This window comes from Lepidothrix coronata, unplaced genomic scaffold (genome assembly GCF_001604755.1).
Source record: "Lepidothrix coronata isolate B3197 unplaced genomic scaffold, Lepidothrix_coronata-1.0 Scaffold42, whole genome shotgun sequence".
NCBI lineage: Eukaryota > Metazoa > Chordata > Aves > Passeriformes > Pipridae > Lepidothrix > Lepidothrix coronata.
Genome location: NW_016690222.1, coordinates 524,276 through 547,100, shown reverse-complemented (window position 1 = coordinate 547,100; position 22,825 = coordinate 524,276). Strand labels below are relative to the sequence as shown.

The following is a 22,825-nucleotide window of genomic DNA, read 5'->3' as shown; positions in this document are numbered from 1 at the left end:
AAGAAAACAAAACCTGAGCTCAAAAAAACCCCCCAAAACCAAACCAAACCAATCCTCAGACAAAATAGTGGGTGTTGGTGAGAAGAGCTATAGAATGTGCAGACCAACAATCTTTTTTCCTTCTGAGAGTCAGTAAGTATTATTTAAGAGGAAGCTTATTCACTTTCCTGAAATAGTAAAAATTTTTGTAAAGAGACAACTAAAACACATACTTCTGTATTATTCATAAAAATATTAGCAGTCTTTGCCTGGACTTGCCTAGCGATTATGATTTGTATGACAAATAAAGTAGTGTAAAATCTACATTCTTTTCCTAGTATGCAACAGGCTATGCCATTTATAATAAGCACGTAAATAGCACTACAAGGTCACACACTGCTTTTCATAGTAAAACATGCTTTCTATCTCCCACTCACCAAAGAACATAAACACAGTTCAGATTATACATTTCAACATAGATTATATCCAATTTTATAATATGATGGCTTGTTTGCCTTTCTCATAAACTGCTCAATATGAGTTGCATTTGGCCCATACACATAGATCCATAACTTTGCTGTCCTGCCTGGACTACTTGATTCCTTCTGGCAGGCCTAGCAGGTAACAGTTTCTGCTCCCATGTGCCCCCCCCCCCCCCCCCCCCCCCCCCCGCTTGTACACTTCTTAATAATGGCCTGACACACCATAGCCATGGACCTGCAGTGGTGGGAAATGGCCAAAGATCCCAGTTGTATTTTTTGTTGGGGACATTGGCGTAGAGATTGCAAGACTTAATCCTGCTCAGTGCAAGGAGTAAAAATACAACAAGTGAAATGAGCATAAATTTCTTCAACAGAGACTGGTATAGGAAACATATTTAAGAAGGCAGAATCCCATTCTCTGCCTTGATGTGAGTACAGATATTCATCTCTACTTTATCTCATTTTAGAAGATGAACCAGGATCAACTCACCTATTAACAGGGTAAACTTATCTGTACCCATTAAGACTTACAGCCTTTTAATCAGGCACCATAACTGGCAGAGCCATAGTTGTCCCAAGCGTAACTTGAAACTCCATTAATTTCTGCATGATGGACCTCAGCTATCCTTCAGGTTTTCCAGATAAATTTCTGAGCTATATACAGATTACCATGGAAATTTAAAACAAACTACTCCACTCCTCAGAGGGAAAGTATATTTCTACCCCATCTCAACTATTCGCTGAAAACAAAATGAGGAAGAAATTATATTCTAACCTTAGGAGAAATTTTTTCTAAGCTAGTTTTGCCTCCTGCAGCTGCTTAGTGTAAATAAATAGTCCGGGCAACATCCCTGCTCCCAAAATTGTATCAGTAGTCTCATTGTTTGGATATCTATAGGCTGGAGACTATTTTTAGTACATCCTGTCAACAGTTAGGGGACAAAACTACCAGGAAGAGGATGCATTAGGATTTTACATTAACTGGTAGTAAAACTAGTGCCCAAGATATCCTAACAACTGGGCAGTCACTTGCTTAGGCAAGTGTGCTGTGTATTACTGATTTTTCCACATTAATTCTTAGTTCATATGACACTATAGATCTCATGATCTTACAGACACAGAGCTCAAAGGAAGAGAATCACATCTTGCTAGAAGTACTGGGAACGGTTTAGAAAAATCCATTTAGAAAAATGCTGCTTATGGCAGTGAGCTCACAGACCATCAGCCCTGAATCTCTTGCCTGGACAGCCCAGTGAACAACTGCACCTTAACACATCATCCCAACAGAAAACTGATCGTCAGCATACACCTCATGCACATAGAAAAAAACTCATTCTTCTGACTTGTAGATCAAAATGTTACTCAGTACTGTGGTCCAATTTACTACCAGCTGCTTATTGACTTGCATCCAACTGGAAATGCACAAGCATAATCAGTAGAGGATTGGGAGCATGCACTTGTAGTTTGCTATTGCTGGTTTATACAGTTTACAGTACTACACAAAAGTAAGAAGAAAGTTCCCTTCAGATGAAAACTTGATCTCAGAGGCCACCATATTCATCCAAGCCTCAGTCAAGGCCTCAGACAATCTGTAATAGCTGAGCTTAAGCTTTGGCTTTCATTCTGCTCTAAAGTATTATTTTTATATTCCTTGTTAAATGTAGCCTGATCTCAGCAAGTAATTTTGTCTTAGGTCTTGAAAATACATGTCACAATTTAAAATTCAAGATGTAAATTTTATGTTGAAGGCGTTGGTTAAACATATCATAAATTGAAGTTATATTAAAATATATTTTTAAAGTCAGTAGAACTGGTTTTGAAAGGAAAAGCATTGCTTTTCAGAGCTTTGGTTGTAATTTTAGTAAATAAAATAATTATTGAAGACTTAAATAAGGGATTTTTTTTTGTGCACATCTTTAACACTTTAAAGTGATGGAGCTACATGAATGTTTTTCTCTCTAGACCCATATACTCTATAGAAAGTAACACAGTATCTTTTTAAAAACTGGTATGGACCATATATCCTCAATAGCTAGTGACACTGACAATTGAGCACTTCAGTCTCTGGGCCCATTTTTTCCAATAAAATTAACACAGTGGACTCTGACTCTAAAGAAAAAAAATAAACAAAACCCCCCCAAAACCACAAAACAAACAAAAAACCAAAACAAAACCCCAAATCTGTTGGCTTAGATCCACTGTAAAAGCTTAGGGGAATACAAAGTACATGAACCATGTAGAAAGTGAAGTACAAGTGAGATTTTTAAGTATTATTAGCCTTTTTATATCACAGAATGATAAAATGGTTTAGAAAAAAATCTAGTAACATCACGACAGTGCTATTTTCCAGGTCATGACTACAGTCCCATGCACATGCAATGAACATTGTAAAGGGCAGGTTATTCTTTCAGTAAAGCCCTTAAACAAAATCTTGAATGGCAGATTGTGCTACAGAACAGCAACATCTAACTTGGAAAAGATGTTATTGAAAATGGGGAAATTAGGTTTGCTGGGCTTATGTCACTATTGTTTAAGGTCTGATCTAAAACATCAAGCTTTTGCTGGCCTAGCTTCATTATTTGTGAACATGAAAAAGAAATGTATCTTGGTACAGAGATGTAACTTTGACCAGTCACACTCTTCCTGTTGGGTTTGCTTCCATCTTTCAGGGAGATGTTTTATTGCATTTCTCTGCAATAATGTGGGTGCAAGCTGCATGTTCTCTGTTGGACCTCGCTATGCTAGAAAAAGCAGGAGTCTGTAGATTGTCTATCATTCACAGGATTTCCAGCCAAAACGTGGAAACACCAGAGGATATCAGCTTTCCTCAGCTCAAACTGCATCTGCAGAGGAGTCACCAGTTGTGATTCACCATGGTGCACTTTGGGGAAGGCTTGGGGGGAGGAGGGTAAGATTTGCAGAGTACAAAACCAGCTGGAAGGAACAGCTGCTGAAACATTCAAAACAGGTTTTTGCTTTTTCCAGCACTCTGTAAGCTTCTGACAAGAGTTTCTCAACGTTGTGTTGATTGTTCACTACAGTCCTCTCACATCCTTTTTTCTGTGTCTTTTACTTCACTGTGCCTTCTTTCCTCCTCTCTGTCATGTTCCTCTCTCCTCCCTTCCTCTCTTTTTTTAAATTTAGTTCTAAGTCAGCCTTCCTCCCTTCTGAAGCACTGCATCTTTGGTCTAAGTTTTGCTCAACTTCCTCTCTCTGCTACAGCCCCTCACTGCCAGCCCCCCATCACATCCCTTGCTTATAAAGTTCGCAGGACATTTTCTATCTTCACAATCAAAGTACCTAACACAGCCATGTCCTCTTGGTGGGTACGAACACAGAGCAGCCATGGTCATAGTAATGGTTCCTCACTGAACTGCAAGTTCACTGCTCCTCTTACACCTTTGGTTTGGCAAAACATCCTAAAAAGAAAAGTACTTGTAATCCCTCATTCCTTCTTTGCATTGCAGCCTCTTCTCAGGCATACCCAAGGCTCAGGGCAAGGACCAAAGGAGTCAGGCTGTGGCGGCTGTTGGCCCCAAGGTGGGGACAAGCTTGAAATCTGTAAAATAAGCTGTTTGGAGTACGGACAAGGTAGGATAGGCAGATGCATGTGTGCGTTGATTTGTGTGCACACACCTCTGCGCATCCAGGGACTGCAGCAAGACTGCTGATGGCATTAGGGGCCAGAACTGGGGAAAGGAGGCAGGGGCCATGGAGAATCTGCAGCTCTGTATGTGTGCATGCTGAATAAAGAAACGGAAGGCTTCAACTCATCACTGACCAATTGTCCATTTGAATGAAAATATCTCATAAATATATAACATTTAAAGTACTGTAAGATATAATCTACTTTTAGAACACGAGATAATACATAGAGCACCAAAAATTAAGATCTTCATTAGCAATATACAACAATAACCTTTATTTGGCATACAGAAACCAGATTCTTGACCACTTACCTTATTGTTAATTCAGTTACTTGTCTAACACAGATTAGACTTATGTAACAAGCATTGCCATTAAAGAATTTCAACATCAGAAGTAATGCCATTTCATACTACATTAGAAAACAATCCCAATTCTTTCTTAGGGAACCTCCTTGTTAAAAAAAAAAAGAACAAAACTCATAGAGCAATTTGGAGTCTGCAGCAGACCCCTAGCCCTAAAGGACAACAGCATATTTCTATTTGACATTAGATGGGTACAGCACTCTGTAGCCTTCTCTGCACTGGTTCTACTGCTGGGGCACCTTGGTCTTACTGAAGACAGAAGGGGCAAGATTTGTGGTCTTTTATTACTGTGCTATAATCAGTCTAATCTTTTCAAACAGTAAAGTACCCACTCTGACAGTGTGAAACAACAAAATAAAACCAAAACCTTGCATAGGTACACACAGTAGATTTTACCACGCAGGAGAATACAGAATGGAATCAGTCTGCGGTATTTTGAAGACAAGTAAATGGATGCTTGTTGTCACCCACCCCAGAATGGAGAAGGTAAGCCAGGTTCTTCTTAATAAATCCCTTGGGGTGGATTAGAGTGAAATGACACTGAATAATTGGTGTTTGTAAACTTACATATGTAGGGTTTATTTTAGAACAATTCTGTTTCAAAGGTACACAGGTATGTTGCCATTTTGGGTGTTATCATTCTATAGCAATACGACATCTATTTATATGTTATCATCTATACAGCAATATAGCAACATTAAAGCATAGCGATATAGCCATAGCAACTATTAAAGCATAGTAATATTAAAGCATCTATAGCAATAAAGCAATATTAGAGCATCTATAGCAATATGGCATTGTTAATACTGAAGCATCTGTAGATTAAAGTATAGCAATATAGTACTATTAAAGCATAGCAGTATTAAAGCATCTATGGCAATAAAGCATTGTTAAAGCATAGCTATAAAGATAACACTTAAGAAAATGCATAAGGGAGAGAATGGGAGAGGAAGAATAAGGGTGGAAAGAAGTATATAGTCACCACCCACTGGGTCCAGCGATGAAACTTGGCAGTTGCAGCTTCCATGTCTGTTGGCTGAAGTGGTGGTCTTGGTCCATTGGGACTGGGGGAAGCCCCACACACAACTCAAAGAGGTTATGAGTTATTATACTTCTAGCTCAGGTGGGAACACCTCGTGCCTCTCCGGGGCGGGGAGTTTTACAATGATAGTGTCGAGGGCCATGCCAAGAGCCTCCGACATCTCCGAAGACAACTGCAGCTTCCTATTGTGTCAGCATCAATCATAGTCCATCATTTGAGATGCATAGCCCAGGCTAGATGAGGACATTGGCATGAGAAAAGGGTTTTTCCCACCTTGCAGGACTTGCCTCTTCTCAGCCTCTTCCCTTATCTGGAAACCCAGTTTGCAGCCTCAGGCAGGCATCTGCACCCTGGATAGCTGGACAATAGCACCCACTTATCTGATCTGAAGGTTCTTTGGCAGTATTCAGGGAGGGGTGGGCTTTGCTGGGTGAGCAGTCACTTCTTTTCAGTTTGCAAAAGTCTTTTGGTGAACTTAGATGTGTAAATCATTAACTATTTCAGTCTAACACTGCTGTACACTGCTTTTACTCCCCACAATATTCTGCTGTAATAAAAATGCAACTACTAGCTCTTCCTCAACATTAAGTAATATTTCGGGACAGGTAGAACAAAAAAAGTAAACTCAATCCAAAATATGTGACTGCACACATCTTTGACTTTAAAGCTTGAGGAATTTCAAGTGCAAGAGAATGTTTTAGATTTCAGGCTATATTAACAATTATCTTTACAAATGTTTCTGCCATAAGAGAACTTAATTTTACCAACTTTGTGTCCTTCTATGTGGATGCTGGCAATATTAAAATATCCTAAGACTGAAAACTCACAAAATATGAAAATTAATAAGTTCCTTATGATAACTTCCTGATAAACTGAAGCTTGAGGTACTTCGGTGAAACAATTAAAAAGTACAGAGACCTTTGCTTTAATGCTGCAAAGACTTGTGCATATAAGATATAATCTCAAAGATGACACATCTTTCCACAAACAGATGAGTACCAGACTTAGCTGTCTGGTGCTTTGAATCCCACAATACTCATACAGATATGTTTCGTTTTGTAAAAAATAAATTAACTGTCAAATAATATTTTTCTAAACAAGTTGGTGAAATTTAAAAAAGAAACCACCAAAAAACCCAACGGACTTATTCATCATTTTGGAACATTATAAAGTGTGCTGCTTGTATAATTAAAATAAAATAATAATAAAAAAAAGCCTCTTAAAGCTTTTCTATAATGGTCTTATTTTTCCTCGTTCTTGCTTAAATGAGAAAAATTTCCCTTAAATGAGCATGTGTTTCATTTCAAGAATAAAAGACAGAATGCAGAATGTTTTTAAACATTAAATGAGATATAAGATGCCTATTTTCTGTCACTATAATTTTTTTCCAAATGTGTTTCTAAGCAAGAAGTATGAGTAATTGCAGACTTTTACACAGAATAGAAAGCAAAACAGTATAAAATTGCTTGGCAATATAAAAAGCCCCAGGTAATCATCAGTTCCAAAAAGAGGTCATCAGCAACTAAGAGTTTAGCCTGTGCAGATCTGTTGGAAGGATGGCAGGGAAGAAAAAGACAGACACCATATATTTGTAGAGAAGCTATCTGTGCATGGAAAGAAGCAGTAGAAGGTTTTGAATCCAGCCTTAATTTACACAGATCCCTGGGTGTCCTTCCAAAAATGACCTGAGGCTCCAACCATCAGGGTTTGGCAGATTTAGCCTGGTCCTGGTGCATCTCTGTAAGCACATAGCAGTGTGCCACCGTCACACCGTACCTGGCTCGGGCAGGAAGGTTAAGAGCTGGGTAAGGACTCAGTATGGAGAAGGAGATACGTGAGGGCCCTCTTCCTCCTCTGAGCCAGTCTGTGACTGGAGGTGGTTAGACTGCTCTGGGTCAGCAACTTGTGTTAACACATAAGAGAATAAAACAAATAAACATAAGAGACCAAGGCAGGAAGATGTTTGAAACAGAAGCTCCCCGAATTTCTCATGGTTTGCCATTCCACTAAATAATGTTTATGTTCTGTTTAATATGAAAGCTGACCACTCTTGCCTTCTGCTCTACCAAAGCTGGCTGCCTAGGAGGAGTTGGCTGCAGTACCCAGTACTGTTCTGCTGACCAGCTTCTGATCAAGGCAGCAGATAACCAAAAAGTAAACAAGGTTTTGAGTCTGCTTTGGCCTCTGTTCTCTGATCATGCTAACTCAGTTCATTACAGATTGTTCTAGGGAACAGAAGGGTGTTCTGTCTGCCTCCTTTCTCCCATAAGCAGTTTATAATAATAATAATATATAATGGCCAGTCTTCGCGAGTGAAGATTTGGGAAAGGTCATTAACCCTTCGAGCCTGCGCAGTGGATTTTTTAGGTGAGACACAGCGTGCGCTGAACTGAGCCCACCCTTTAATCCTGAGGTTCATCTGCCGGGGCCAAGCAAACTTGGACAGTGGCAGTGAGGTCCCCAGAACGTAGGTTTGTTTAGAGTGACCTTCTCTTAGATGGATTGCCTTACAAGGCTGACGAGCTCCATCTGCCCGGGGGGCTGGGAATCGAACCCGGGTCGCAGCGGTGAGAGTCCTGCACCCTAACCACTAGACCACCAGAGGCCCCATAAGCAGTTTATGCCACAGGTAAATTTTTTTCCCATCTCTGTTGTTCATTCTCAAGCCTCTTTCTGTCTCCCTCCACATTTCCTCTAGGTCGACCATCTGTCCAAGCAATCCTTCTCTTTTGCATACTGTTGCATTCTATTCCTTCTCTGTCTGTGATCTATAATTAGTTGTTTTCCTGTTTATACACTCCTCTGGAGAGGGGTATTGTTGAATGTGACTCCTCAGGAAGAGAAACAATGCAGTTACAGCACAAATCCTTTCAGAGGAGTATCGGGGATGAGAAGCCATGCAGGATTGGGTAGAATAGAAAATTTTTTCTTAAGATTAATTGGATACAAAGATCTGAATATAAATCCATAAACCCCCTTAGAGCACCCGGATCAAAGCCAAAGAATACCTACGTAGGGGAAGAAACAAAGGCAAGGAAATATATGCAAACTTTATTTTGACACTGCATTTTTTTCCTCTGTAAGATAAAACCCTTTGGGTTTGGAAGTCTTACAATATTTGTGCCTCTTTGCTCAAAGTACCAGGAGCCACTGAACATGAATCCAAAGTGCATACATGATGAAAGCTCTGGGGAAAGTGTACTTAAAGACTACTGGGGAGTTCAGTGTTGGCTGATCCAGAAACAAAGTGTTTTTAGTATAGGAGTAGTAAGGATAAAGCTGGTTCTCAAGAAGTTGGCTGCAGTACAACTGAAATCAGGACACATAAGTACACACAAGCTCACCATGGTGGGACAGTAAAGAACACCAATGCAGTGTCCAGAGAGTGTTTGTCTGGCCTGAGGGACACTTGTGTAGCAAATAAATAGAGCATTTCCCATCTTCAAGTCTCTTACAAAAATAAGGAGCTTGCAAATGGGCCGAGGATGGAGGAACAAACGGACTGGCTGTGAAATACAACACACATGCACAAACACCAGGAAAGCTTGATAGCACGGGTATTCTCTGTAAGTAAGAGCTATTTGTCATTAAGAAATTGAGCCCTTCAGTGGAGAACACAGAAATCTACGATTTGGATCAAAACAAACACCTGAATTTTGCTTTGGAGTTTTACCCTTATAACTGTGCAGACAGTTTCAATTATCATATAGAGCCTCTTGAAGACCAAAAGGGAAAAGCCTACACCTGTGGGGACAGGCAATATAGAAAAACTGCTCAACCATGAGAACAAAGGGGAAGGAACAAGGTCAGAAATTGTTCAGTCATGCCCTGAAAATCACTTTAAGAGGAGTTTAAACTCTGAAAAGCAGAAAACATTTTTAAAATAAGTTGCACAATGTCAGTTAGGAGGAGAGACTTCCAGGAATTAAAAAAAAGTTAACTTCATAACAATTTCAGTTCAAAAGGAATGTCAGCAGCAAAACTGTGAGCTGTTAATCTATTTGGTGACCAGCAGAACTAAACAAACCTCTACTCTGAGTCAATGAGAGGTTGCCTATGGTATTATGAGATCAAACTCAAATCCTCTTAGCATTTTCAATGGAAAAACTGCCATACTATATGTATTTACACTGTTACATGCATTATTCATATTAAATGCCATATACACACACAAAATATGGCTGTAATTACAACATATTCCTTATAAATTGTATAATTTGAATCCTGTTCAGAAACTGTCCTAATAAAGAGCAAAATACCACTAGGCATTATTTGCTTATGTTCCCTTTATTGCAAACAGCAGAACAGACTGTCTGGTAAAAAGATGTGTATAATCTGGTTAGTATAAAACATTTGTTATACATGCCCACACAAGCCCGCTTCTCTCCTGTATGCATTGATGTCACACTTGTAATTCAGAGGCAAAGTGTAAGGAGGCTGTGCAAAACAGGTCAATTTTAACTCTAGGTCGTGGGGCACAGGCTAGTCAGGGCTTGGCTAAGAAATTAAGCAGTTTCACAGTGTCACCAAGCAGAAATCTTGCTTTGCTCTTTACACATCTTGCAATCATAAGAAAATGGCAAAATTCTGTAGATTGACCCACTTGACTATTCAGCATGCAACTAAGTAATTTGATAGTATATGGTCATATGCAACAGGATTTTGCAGCAATTATTATAATACATTATTTCAAGGAGAACATCAGTAAACACCAACTTGCTTGCTCCAAATATTTTTGCCTGAGGACTCCTTATTGCACTTCCCAAGCCTCTCTTACCAGGCTAAACATCCACTTTTATCTGGAGAAATTAACTATTCATGTCATCAAAGCCAGTATCAGCTAGCAAGATAGGATATTTCAAGCTAACACTGATGTTCTATTATAATTCTGTAACAAGTATTCTTAAACCTTGTGATTTATTGTATTATGATAATTTTTCTGATTAATTCTTAGTCAGCCTACACTTTCTACTAACACCTATAGGATTTTTAAAATAAGTCTACAGATAAATCAGCCATTTGATGTTAAGTTCTGTGAGTTCTTTCTCCTTAAATTATAACAAAACACCTCTCTTTTCCCCTCAGTACAAGATATTATAAGTATCTCCAAACAAATATCTGTAATATATTTCCACACAAAGATGATCACTAGATTCCAAACAGAAAAACAGCCAGCATTACACTATGTCGCCTGCCTCTTACAGAGAAAGCATTTCACTAACCATGATAAAATAGCACTTCTTCTGTCTCACCTATTAGATTAGAAGCAGGAATTGCTAAAACAGAAGAGCTAGCTTATTTCATAGTATGGGAAAAACATTAGTAAAAGGCTGCACTATTACGATAAATCATATCATTATTGGTAGTATAATATTTCAAAGCCCAAATATTTATACAGGTAAATAGATTACTCCACTTGTTTCTGCAATCCAAATACACTTCTCACCAAAAAGAAAAAATCCTATTTTGCTTCCTGGCATTGAAGTATAGTAACTGTTCTGAAAACAGTGGGGTCATGAATTCCCATTTCTTATCAAGCCATCCCCCTCTCTCCCACCATCTCGCTTGGTTTATTCAGTGGTTAAGGAGTATGCTTCCACTCTCGTTTCCCCTTTTCCTTAATTTTGTAGCAGTGGTGTACCCTTGTCTAGACTCCTATTTTCACAAACCTTACAGGAACATTGTCTTCAAGAGCACTATTCTTCTGCCTATCTCTGTTGAATTTGCCAATGCTTTCAAAGCAAAGAGCCTGAATGGGGTGTGGGAGCATGCTTAAAGCCTCATTTTTTTAGGAAACTAGGCTAAAAATGAATCCAAATCAACAAGTCTGTTTTTCAGTAAATTTCCTGTGTTCACACACAGATAATCTCCTTCAGATGACTGCATGATAGACACACAGCACATTGACACATCACCATTTCAGAAAAGTAAAGGAAAACCAGTGTAAGAACCCGACATTTTGGTTTGCACACAAGAGAACAATCCACTGCTGGGACAACAGAACACCTCATCCATCCACTGCTGGCTGGGAAACTCAGCAATCAACGGAGATTCACTTAGCTTGTTTTATTTAATGAATATGCCTTGAAGATTTTTTAGTTTAGGAGGAAAGAACAAGACACAGTCTAAGATCTGGTCAGGCAAGAGTTAAAATTACACTGAGGAAAACTGAGATTCACAATTTAACAATCTCAATATATTATAGAGGCCAAATATATAGAATATTGTGATTTCAGATCCAGATTTGTTGCCATCCTACACTTTAATCTCCCACACAATCAAATTTAGCCTTCTAGGTTCTCAGGTCTGGCCAAGAGACAGTTCTCTTTTAGATGTTCAGTTATGAGGACACCGGTTTTATGCTATTCCGAAAGTTGGTAATAATTTAAGATGCACTTAAACATTAAACTAAAACATTATTTTTGGCATACTCCTTGCTGGCAACTCGAGGCTACCAGCCAGAAGACAGACAGAAGCAAAGGAAGTTTACCTAGAGCAGGTTGCTAGTGCATTCTGCTACGTCTTCAATTTTGGCAGTGAGGAAGGAATACTGTTCTATCAACAACAACAATGCCAGTCTAGTACCGTGTTAAGTTCACAACAAAAGCAATACAAGCTGTCTTTTGATTCAGATCTCATTACAATTCCAGGGAGGAAAAAAAAAAGCAATTTAATTTGCTTTTCATTTGCTTTGAATTGTGTAGGTTTGCACCAGTTTAGGCTTTATAGCATGATATAGTCAAAAGAAGTGGTCCTTAACTACAAGAGTGAGGTGCTTTGAATGGAAGATCTTTTTATCATAAATGACTAAATTAATGCAGGCTAGTTTGCAATTTGTCAGGAAAATTCCAAGATGAACAACTACACAAGTTTACTCCTTCCAAGGAGTAAACAAGTTAACTTGTGTAAACAACTACACAAGTTAAAATGGATGATGACTGTGCAGAAACCATAAAAAGCCATGAGGCTTTGTGTGACTTCACACATCTGAAATGACAATGGACCAAAATCAGCAGCTCATTTTCGCTTTGAGGCTTTTTCCTTAAGGTTCAAAAGAAAACCCAGAGGGTGAAAACACACAGACAAAACAGGAACAAAAGTTGTTATGCAACACAAAATGTTAACGCTGATATCTTTATTTTCTAAGATACTGTAGATGCCATAGTAACCGTGCCTTAAAATCAGAGTAGAGGTGCTGTGAAAACACTGCTATATAAAGCTAAAATCCCAGACAGACATTCGTGCTCAGTTGGAAGCAGAACTGAGTCATAGATATGAAACCCTCAACAATACACTCCAGAGCCTGTGATGCAAGGGGACTCCCTTGGAGTTTTGGCTGCTGCTCTCCCTGAAAGAGAAAGGATCACGAGACATTTAAACTACAGAAAGCCAGAATGCAGAGCCATTAGAAGAGAAATAGGCAAGGACTACAGTATATGAAGTGGGGATATTTCTGAGAGTAAGTACTGCATTTGGGATTTATTCTGGAGGTATCTGACCATTCCCCAGCCTCGGATGTGAGTATCTCCTCTGAATCAGCACTTCCTCAAACAAAGCTTTGTTTTTACTGATGACTCCCCAGTTAGCTCAGTAAAGTGAGGGTGGAAAGTACTAAAACAGAGGCAGTACAAGAAAAGCAAAAACATGTGATTCCCATTGTTTGAGTCTAAAGCATAAAACAAAAAAAGCTGAATCAGATGAATGATAGGGTGAGAGAGAAGGAAAAAGCAAGACTGTTACCTTACAAGGGAAACATGAGAAGGCAAAGTGAGTTTCAGTAGACACCAGGAGTCAAGAGCCTGGTCTCAAGGGCACAGTTTCTATGTGTGCAGAGCTCAGCATTTCCGTGGTCCAGCTGTGTGATTCTACACCGTTGCACAGCACATTCAAATCTTCAACCTTCATTTACAAGAGGAAAGAAATGCCTGAAGACAAGAGTAAAGAATCATATCCCAGGAGGACAAAACAACTTAATTTCTTCTCTCAGTAACTGGAAAATGGGGAGTGGATGTGCCTCCCTGAAGAGATGATACAAAATCCCAGACAGCAACAGTTCTCTGATCACCAGAAAGATAAATGAGTCTTTGAAGACCATAGTGGTACTCCATGGAGAGAACTCTGTTCTTATTTCTGTCTCAGTCCCATGAATTTCACACCAGCAAAAGGATTTAAAAAGCTAGGGTAAAAGGGCAAACTTTCTCTTGGCTGTGGTGCATAAATGGTTTTTAAGTCCCCACTTCCTTGGGGATAGGTTATAATTGCCATGGTTGTGCATGTGGTTAACAAGAAGGAGGATCAGATGAGCACAAAAGCTGAGGAAGAGAAAAAACCCTTAACTGATCGATAGAAGAACAAGTTGTCAAGAGCGGAGGCAAGGGACCGATCTATTTTTCATAAATAAGGCTCTTAAAAAAGCTCTAGCTTTGAAATGATCCAGACTGTCTGCATTAGAAAAGATTACATTTTTATTTCACTCCTTTGACATGTTTTATGAGAAAGATGGAACTATTAAGTCAAAAACTTAAGACTTTCCTTACAGCTCCAAGGAAACAGCTCCTCCCGTAACATCAAATGTCTGCCTATTACAGCATTTCTTTCAATACAAACATTACATGAATTAATTATATGGCTTCTTTTATAAACCTGTTACAGAGGTAGAAAACACTTTTAAACCAAGCAAGTGAAAAACTGGTAGTTGGCACCATTCCCATAATTATCTTTGACTAAGCAAATAATATGATTATAGGTAACTTACACCCTTTTATAGCAGAATACTCATTTTCAAGAGTAAACTGGTATGTAAACTTTATCCTGATGCGTGGAGAAAATATTTTCAAAAAGGCAATTGGGATAAAATGTTTATCTTTTGGTAGATAATCAGTACAGGTAGTCTATCTCTTGGACATGACAGTCCTCAGAACCATTAATGATATTCCTTCCAATGTCCCACATTGGAAAACATGGGTTTTCCTGTCAGGGAAAAATGAAAAATTTGTTTGCTAGAATACCTAATCCCTGTTGCTAAGAAGACTTTCAGAAATTCATTTCATATTAGCAGATAAAAGATGCCATTAGGCCTCTTTTTTTTCAGCACATGATCTTTCAGAGAAAAGTAAATACAGACTGAATTTCTTTGCTGTGCAAGAAGGGATGCTACAGTATTGATGGCATCAACAGCAAGGGGAAGGGAAAAGAAAACATCTGGATGTTGCTGTAATTGTACTCGTGGAACAGAGGAAAGCAGGTGAATAAATATAATCTACACTCACTTTGCAGATAGAGTAAATTCTGCAGCCCATCATCCTTATCCACTTTGCTGCTTGGTATATTATGATGTGACATTACCTGTTCCACAAAAATATGAAAAGAAGAAGCAGGAGTACTTGATGTGTGCTTTTAGTATGGATTCTTCAAATGCATAAAAACTTGAAATCACAGGGGAAAAAACAAATCTCAACAAAAGATCATGGCAAACTGGTTTGTCTCCAGCTCTGATAACACGGGCAGGGTTTTTTGTCTTGTATAACTATTCAGTTAACATGGTGCAACTGCCTTTTTTTCAGACCAGAGAAAATGCCTCCAGAGGGCTCACCCTTAAGACATAATGGCTTGAGTTAGCCACCAACTAAGGATAATGTACATTAAAAGTCTTTCAAGGAGAAGGCAAAGTCTCCCCTCAATGCCCCTCAGCTTAGTTTGACCCAACTTCCTGCTTTGCAAGCTTTTTGGCTTACAATTGCTAAAACTTCACCATGGGCAAAGGAGGCTTAAATAATGAAAATGGCACAGTATTATTACCTCTGACTGGCAGGCAGAGGACAGCTTCACAGTGCTGGAGAGACTGAGTAGTTGATGTCTACTTCAGTGAGGGCTTTGCTGCCCTTGCACCACACAGCATTTTTTTCTGTATGGATTCACATAACACACTTTCACCCAGTTCTTGAGTGAGCCTAAACCCATGGTCCTCCTTTACAAGGAGAAGTTGAAGAGGTGTTGACAGAATGCAAAAGTAAGAGCTCAGATTAACTACCACACTTTCCTTTCCTCCTATTATGCCTATTTCACTGGTTGCCACCTACAAACAAGGTAACTCCCAAGGGTATGAGAATCTGGAAAACAAGAACAGATACATCATCTTCTCCACACTTTCAAATTTAGGCACTGCAATGTGCTTGAAATCAGCCACAAAATGCCAACATATAAAAACCATTCACATTTTGAAAATGTCTTGGTTCAGCTATCTTGATAGTATTGATTTAATGAAACATTAAGGAGGTTTTTTTTGGAAGAAAAATTAGTGATTTTACTTGCCAGAAAAAAACTTCAATTTTTACAACATAATTAAATGTTATTAAAAAACTTCTTGTACTATTTAATATCTGCACAAATTTAGTAATCAAAAAATTCAAATCTAGTGATACAAAATGGCCTTGAACTCTGTCACAGAAATAATCTAATATAAAGCCTTGCTTTCCAGTTATAATTTAGTAGTAATTGCAGTGCATAACTATACAGGAATAAAGTAGATACTGTGCAGACTAGCAGCAGATCCAGCAGGGTTTCAGATATTTAGAGAGATGGCTTTAAAATGAAGGCCATTACAATGTTTAATTGCTGTCCCAGGCATTTTCTAGTCAAAGAGATTGTATCATACAGGAAAGACTGGCATGGAGATCTGCTGATGCAGAAGTTAAAGACAAAAATATCTGTCAGAGTCATAGAACCTGTGCACTAGTTGCTCTCAACGTGAAAGTGGAGAAAACAAAGTTAAAATGCTGCAGGATTTTCCCTGTTACTCACTAGAAAAAACACAGAAATTTCTACTAAAAAAACCAAACTTTTCCCCCCAACCAAATGTGGTGATGCCAGGTGCCCTCCAAAGCCTCACTCTCCTCCTCAGGTGGACAGTGGAGAAAAAGATGAAAGAAATCCTAATGGGTCAAGATAAAGGCAGTTTAATATAAGCAAAAGCAAAGAACAACAAAAGATATATTATCTAATTCCATCAGCAGGCATTGTCCATCCACTTCCTGTGAAGTAAGGCTTCAGTATGTGCAGTGGTTGCTCCAGAATACCACCAACATAACAACATATACTCCCCCACCTTCTCCTTTCTTTTAACTTTTATATCTGAGCAGATGTCATATGGTATGAAATACTCATTTGGTCATTTTGGGTCAGCTGTCCTGTCTATGTCTCCTCCCAAGATCCTGCCCACCCCCAGACTACTGGTGTGTTTGGGGAATACTGGGGAGACAGCCTTGGTGCTGTGTGAGCACTGCTCAGCAACACTGACTTCTGGGACAGTAGGGACAAATGCCAAGGGCACACCCTCTTTCTCCAGAGCATCACCACCCCAAAAAATGCTCAATCCCAAAACACATTCTACAATACATAGATCTTTCAAACCTTTAGGTTTGAACTTTTCCAAATGTTTTTGAGCATTTTTCAACCATTCACCACCACCTAATTCATTCACTCTTTCTTTATGGCACGTAGCATCTTGTGCCATAGTGCTAGCTGAAGGTATTACTGGATTTCTTCTCCCCTAGGGACATGGTAAAGCTTTGAGACTGGAATACATATTTGTGTTAATACATATATGGAGATGTCAAAGGCTCAATCTTACAAATATCGATAGATAACACTCACAAATTCAGCACTGAGTTAAGCTTTCTTTGCAGTTTTTAAGGCCGACCTCTAATATTCCTCTTGAACAGATGTAATTTTTTATTATGCTTAAATATTATTTCCCTATTTGTAGTAGAAATAGCATCCTGTATTAAACTGGTTTTTAAGCTAAATTTTTATACAAACTCTAAAAAAGTCTAATCATACTAGTTTTCTCCTTGTTGAGTTCTACAGAACTTAGAAAAAAGGCACAACATAAAATCCCAGATTCTGAACGTATATACACATGGATAAACCATATTCCACATGTTTACAGAAAGTAAGAAAAAAAATTTCTTTTCCTGCCTACCATCAAACTCAGCTCACCACTACTTTTTATTCATAATGTGTAGCATGAATTGACAAAACCCAGCATTCCAATATCTCTAAAGAAGCCCCATGTTGCAGCACTGAGCTGATATCTTCCTGTTAGACATCACAAGAGGGTACCACGAAATTGTCTTGAGGGTGGTACTTCTGAGAGCAAGCAGGACTGGGTAGCTTTCGTTGTTTAACAACAGAGGAAGGTAATTTTATAGAAGAAAACCACACACTCTGTTCCCCTCCTTGCAAAACCTTCAGTTTATTCGTAACAACTACTCAAAGGAGAACTATTTACAGCCTTCTGCCAGTCATACACAGGTTCAGATTTGGCCCTGCAGGAAAGAGTATGACACTCTTTAATTACATCTGGAGTTTATATGAGTTCATGTGTTAAGGTTTAATAAGTTAACTGGCATTTTTCCAATTATTATTATCACTTACCATCTGAAAGCACATTAGTAAGCTATATCTTCTCTTCTTGCCTGTGCACTGCTACACAATGCTTAATAATATCCCTACAATACGAGGAAAAGGGTTTTTTCATTAGGAACATCACAGTTTTGTCTTCTGTACTTTATACGGTTCACACTTTCAGTATCCTTGAACTCCAGGCTCTCAGCTAGAAGAGAGTTCTAAGTTCTCCCCCACCCCACAGTAAATGCAGCTCTGCTGCAACACTGATACATTTCAAATACAGTACAGCTCAAAGTAGTGAGAGAGACTGCACAGCTAAAGGATGACTGTTCCATTCAAAGTCTTCCAAAGCCATGCTGTGGGCACTCCACCATCATCCATGCACCCAGTGAGGGAACATGCATCCCAAACTATGTGCCTGGAAGGCATTTCCCTGTGTGTGAATTGTAGCTGTCATGCAAGGACCTTGAATACATGTATCACTTGCTTCCTTACACATCCTCAGTCAGAGAGCTATTTTCAAGGCAGATGTAGTGATCCAAACATTCCTTCCATTTGTTCTCCAGGAAGCAAAACTGTACTCTGTAAGAGCTGATGGCATACACAGAGAGTGTGTCCTGTGTGTAGAACTAACCACTCTGTAGTTCTTTGAGTCTTTAACAGCAAACACTTTTACTGAATCCTTGCTGAACTGGGACAGTAAGTCTCGTTAAGTGAACAAAGGAAATGACTAGCAAATACTTAGATGAAAAGTATTTGTTTTTTTAGGTAATTGGCAAATCAACATAAGGAGAGTTTTTGTTCTGATTTCTATCTTACTTTAGAAATATTTCCAGCTACCCGTGAGGACACAAATGCAGAAAGCAACACAAAAGGAGTCCTCTCCTGAGACTAGTAGAAAAGTGCATGAATCAAATGCTATTGACAACAAAAATAGGTGCAGAAGAACTAAGCCCTCTGAGAAAAGACTTTTTATGCCACAGGGTCAGACAAGATATAATGTTAGGAGCTAAAACCTAGAATAAAATTATACATTTGCCTCTTGTATAAAACTACATTACTCCAAATAACTGTTAGGTGGGGACGCAGCTGCCCACAGGTTCCAAGCAGTCGACCAGGTTCAGCTCTTCTTTTCCTTTACACCCCCACACAAATGCTCCAGGCACAGGGAACCTGGCTCACAGACAGAGTGGAGAGGCTGGTGATCAGGATCAAACATCTGTTTACCATACCACTGCATCACACAAGGTATGCATGTGCTTGTCCTATCACCTGATAAGACATGATCCATCCCACAACCAAATGAAGACCTCTTCTGTTATATTATGATCCCAGGCCCCTGCTCTATGCCAAAACATCCATGTACCCTGGCTATATGACCAGAGCCTGTGTTTAATTATGTGATGTATGTCAGAATTGATTTGACATCAGAGCCCATGGATCAAGTCTGTCAGCTCTGGTCTGGATGTCAAATACCATCAGATCAGGGCATCATGCAGACATTTAGATGGTGGAAATGGAGCACAAAATGACAATTTGGATTGGTCTTTGACAGGGTAGGGGCCTTTGAAATGTAAGTGATTTTTAAAAGGGACGATTTGCATCCAAAAAAAGGAGGAGATTCTACCTAACAATGTTGCTGTGACTAGCTCAAGGTCTTGTTCCTGGAAGTCCCTAATTTTCAGAAAGGAGGTAAGACATTTTTCCTATCCTACAGAAAGACTGAGGAAAGGGACCTGAAAACCTTTCAAATGCATACAAATCCTGCTGCAAAGAAAAGGAAACAATCTCTTTTTCACAGTTACAGTGGGGAGGACAAGAAGACGCAGGCTTAAATTGCTGTAGGAAAAACTTGTGTTAGACATTAGAAAAACTCTCAAATGCTAAGGATAATGTTGCAAAATATACCACCTATGGAGGTTATGGGGATTCATGACTGGAGGCTTTGAATAATAGGTTAAAAAAACATCTTTGGTGGAACAGTTTAGATATAGCTGACGCTGCCTAAGGAGGAAGAAGAGGGAGTCCAGATTAAAATTTTTTAAATGCCTCCCAGCCCCAATTTTCTATGATTTTCCTGTGGACAAGTTATCCCTACATCTACCTGCCTAATTTTCCCTTTCTGTAGCTCAGCAGTTAATTTGATCTTGTGGAAAGGAGCACATAGCAACCCTGAGGCACAAGAGACTTTATTTGGGATAAAGTCATAAGTAGTTGGGGAATTGGGGAGCACCTTCTTTATTATGAATGTGTACACATATGAGTACACTCTCTTACCACCAAAGCCAATGTAAATAGGTAGAACAGTATCAAAGGACTTGAGTATTCATCATAATTTTCATTTTGCAAATGGGAAATGCAAAGCACAAAGGTCTGAACCATCTGTAATGACACAGCAAGTTGTCAAAATGAGCCTGAAAAATGGATTTCCTGGCTCCTCAAGTGACCTATCTGATGGACTACACACTCCTCCTGCTCTTGCTTGCTCTCCCTGCCTTGCCTCCCTTCCCCCAGCAAGCTGTACAAGAATCGCAGCATTTCCTCATAAAAGTCTTGCCTGCAGCTGGGGGAAGTGAGACACTACAATAGTGTCGGTAGCCTGCTGTAACAAGAACACACATCACAAAGATGATCGTTACCACAGGGAAAAAAAATAACAACTAAAGGATTTGCACCTTGCAGAGCCATTCTTGGGCTGTTAATCCCCATCTCCTTTCTTTAACTTGCCTTTTTCTGGCTAACCTTTTACAGAAAGACTCTATTCCTCTACCAAGTGATAAACTATAAAAATACAAAAGAGAAGACAGAATAAATGACATACTACTGATAAAGAACAGAATTGTTCTTTATACAAGTGCAGAAGAATTCACAAGCCTTTGCAAGCGAAGTGTTACTCCAGTCCACTGTGCAAAAGGAGCAGCCTAGCTCAGCATTTGCAGGCAACGTTCCTAAGGCTGTAACTTTAGTTTGTAGGAAATCAGAATCAGAGCCTAAGATTCACAGCAAAGTATTATAAAGCCAGTGCCAGTCCTTCTGCACTACTCCTCACCAGTCTGCACAGGCTCGCTTCCATTTTCTTTGTGAGAGTGGTGGAACCAAAGGAGGACCCACCCTTGAATCATCCACAGGAGGTCCTGCCTCTCACAACTAACTATGCTGAGACACACCAGGCTCCAGATTAATTTTGCATTGATTTGCAGAAACTCTGCTAGGCTCTATCCCCCATATATAGATCAAACATAATTTGGATTCATCATTACCAATAAGACTAAACAAGAATTAAAAGAAAGAAATTAAAGAATAAGAGTAATGAATTAAAAATACATCAAGAATGCAAAAACCAGAAATATCTCCCGAAAGAATAAAAGGCAATGTTTCAATTGGTAACTTCCAAAAAACCAAACCAAAACAAAAAATCCCCAACAAAACCAAAAAAAACCCACTCCTGTGTCACTGGAATAAATATAATCAAATTCTTTACATGCTTAGGTATTTCCTAGCTTGTTCAAATGGCGTATTTAATTTTTGATTTATAAATCAAGGGATATTGCTCACTGCCATAAGATACATTCCACTGGGTCTCAAAGTCTTTAGCAGATTCACACTGTGCGTACTTTCTCCTGATGGTTTCACATTCACGTTCATCAACACTCAGCATAAGAACCATAAACAAAGCCCTTTCTCAGATGCACACATGCAGTTCCCATTGACATTGTTGGATTTTCAGCTGACTTCAATCAGAACTCTGCACATGCAGAATGGCAAATCTTGGCTCTGCACATTTAATAAAATTACATCACTAGATACCTTATAAATGAAGGACAATGAAGGCCATACTGAAAAATAATATAAATTGAAAACCCAAAACTGTAGCCAAATAAGTTCAAATTTCAGCTAGGTTTTCCCAGAACAATAAAAAGGGTGCACATTTTAGGCAAGATGAAATGAAACACCTGTAATATTTGATTTACCAGAGTGTGCCCTGCCTCTTTTAGCAGGACAAAACGTGAAAGCCAGCTATCTACATAAGGCAATGACCTTATTGTTTCAGGTATAGCAATGATATTGGCATGTGAAACAATAAAGGTCAAGTTACAAGCTGCGATTTGCTAAGTCATTATCTGCCTCTGTATCCATGCTCCATGAGCTATGAAACTCATTGCAAGTCAACTTAAAGTGTAGAACACCACAGCAGAAAAAGTAATTAATCTTCATATTAATAACTAATATTATTTTTTAATCTATTCTAATAGTGGTATTTTAAAGATACTTGGAGTATCGATCTTAAACCCTTCAACCCTCTTTCCCACCTGGTCAAAAGAACACTGTAACAAAAATCCTACACAACTCAGGAAAAACAGTTCCCTTCCAAATTTCAAATGACATTTTGCAGCACAATTTCTGCCAGGTACATTAGGTAATGCACACTACGCAAAGCAATGCCACGTGTGTTTTCTCCAAATTTCTTCCCTTTATTTTACTTTTACTCATTCCATGATCTAATAAACTGTATCTTTTTACTGCATCTTTAAAAATATCTACCTATTAGGATGAAGAATATTCTGACTTCTAAAAATCCAGCTACCAACAGGCTTCCTTACACTTTCTGTTTGTCTGACAAGCACTTGTTAGCCTGCAATTACAAGTTTATACACAGAAGTACTCAGGGATGGAAACCACAGAGGGGGCTTGATGTTCATGTATAGTTTCCCCCCTCCCTCTAAGCAGGAACATCTCTGATGATTTTCACACTTAAATAGCAGAACAGATTTTATGAATCATTTTTTCTTCCTAGCTGAAACAACCCTTATTCCCAATTGCATTAGAATACTGAGTCACTTTGCATCAAGTTGGTCATTACTGGCAAGCCAAGGGAGAGAGTAGGAAAGTGGACAAAATGCTCT

At 38.9% G+C, this 22,825-nt stretch overlaps 1 protein-coding gene across 9 annotated transcripts in view; it reads right to left on the bottom strand.

The window, feature by feature from the left end:
* The window catches only part of RPS6KA2 (ribosomal protein S6 kinase A2), a 289,256-nt gene that overhangs the window by 147,602 nt on the left and 118,829 nt on the right, over positions 1–22,825 (bottom strand). Inside the window, exon 3 of one of the 9 annotated variants that reach the window (XM_017813729.1) lies at positions 17,949–18,022. The exons of the other annotated variants lie outside the window; for them this stretch is intronic. Within the exon in view, the coding sequence (XP_017669218.1) occupies positions 17,949–17,963 (15 nt within the window). The 5' untranslated portion in view covers positions 17,964–18,022. The remainder of the gene's footprint in view (positions 1–17,948; positions 18,023–22,825) is intronic. 9 annotated transcript variants of the gene reach the window in all.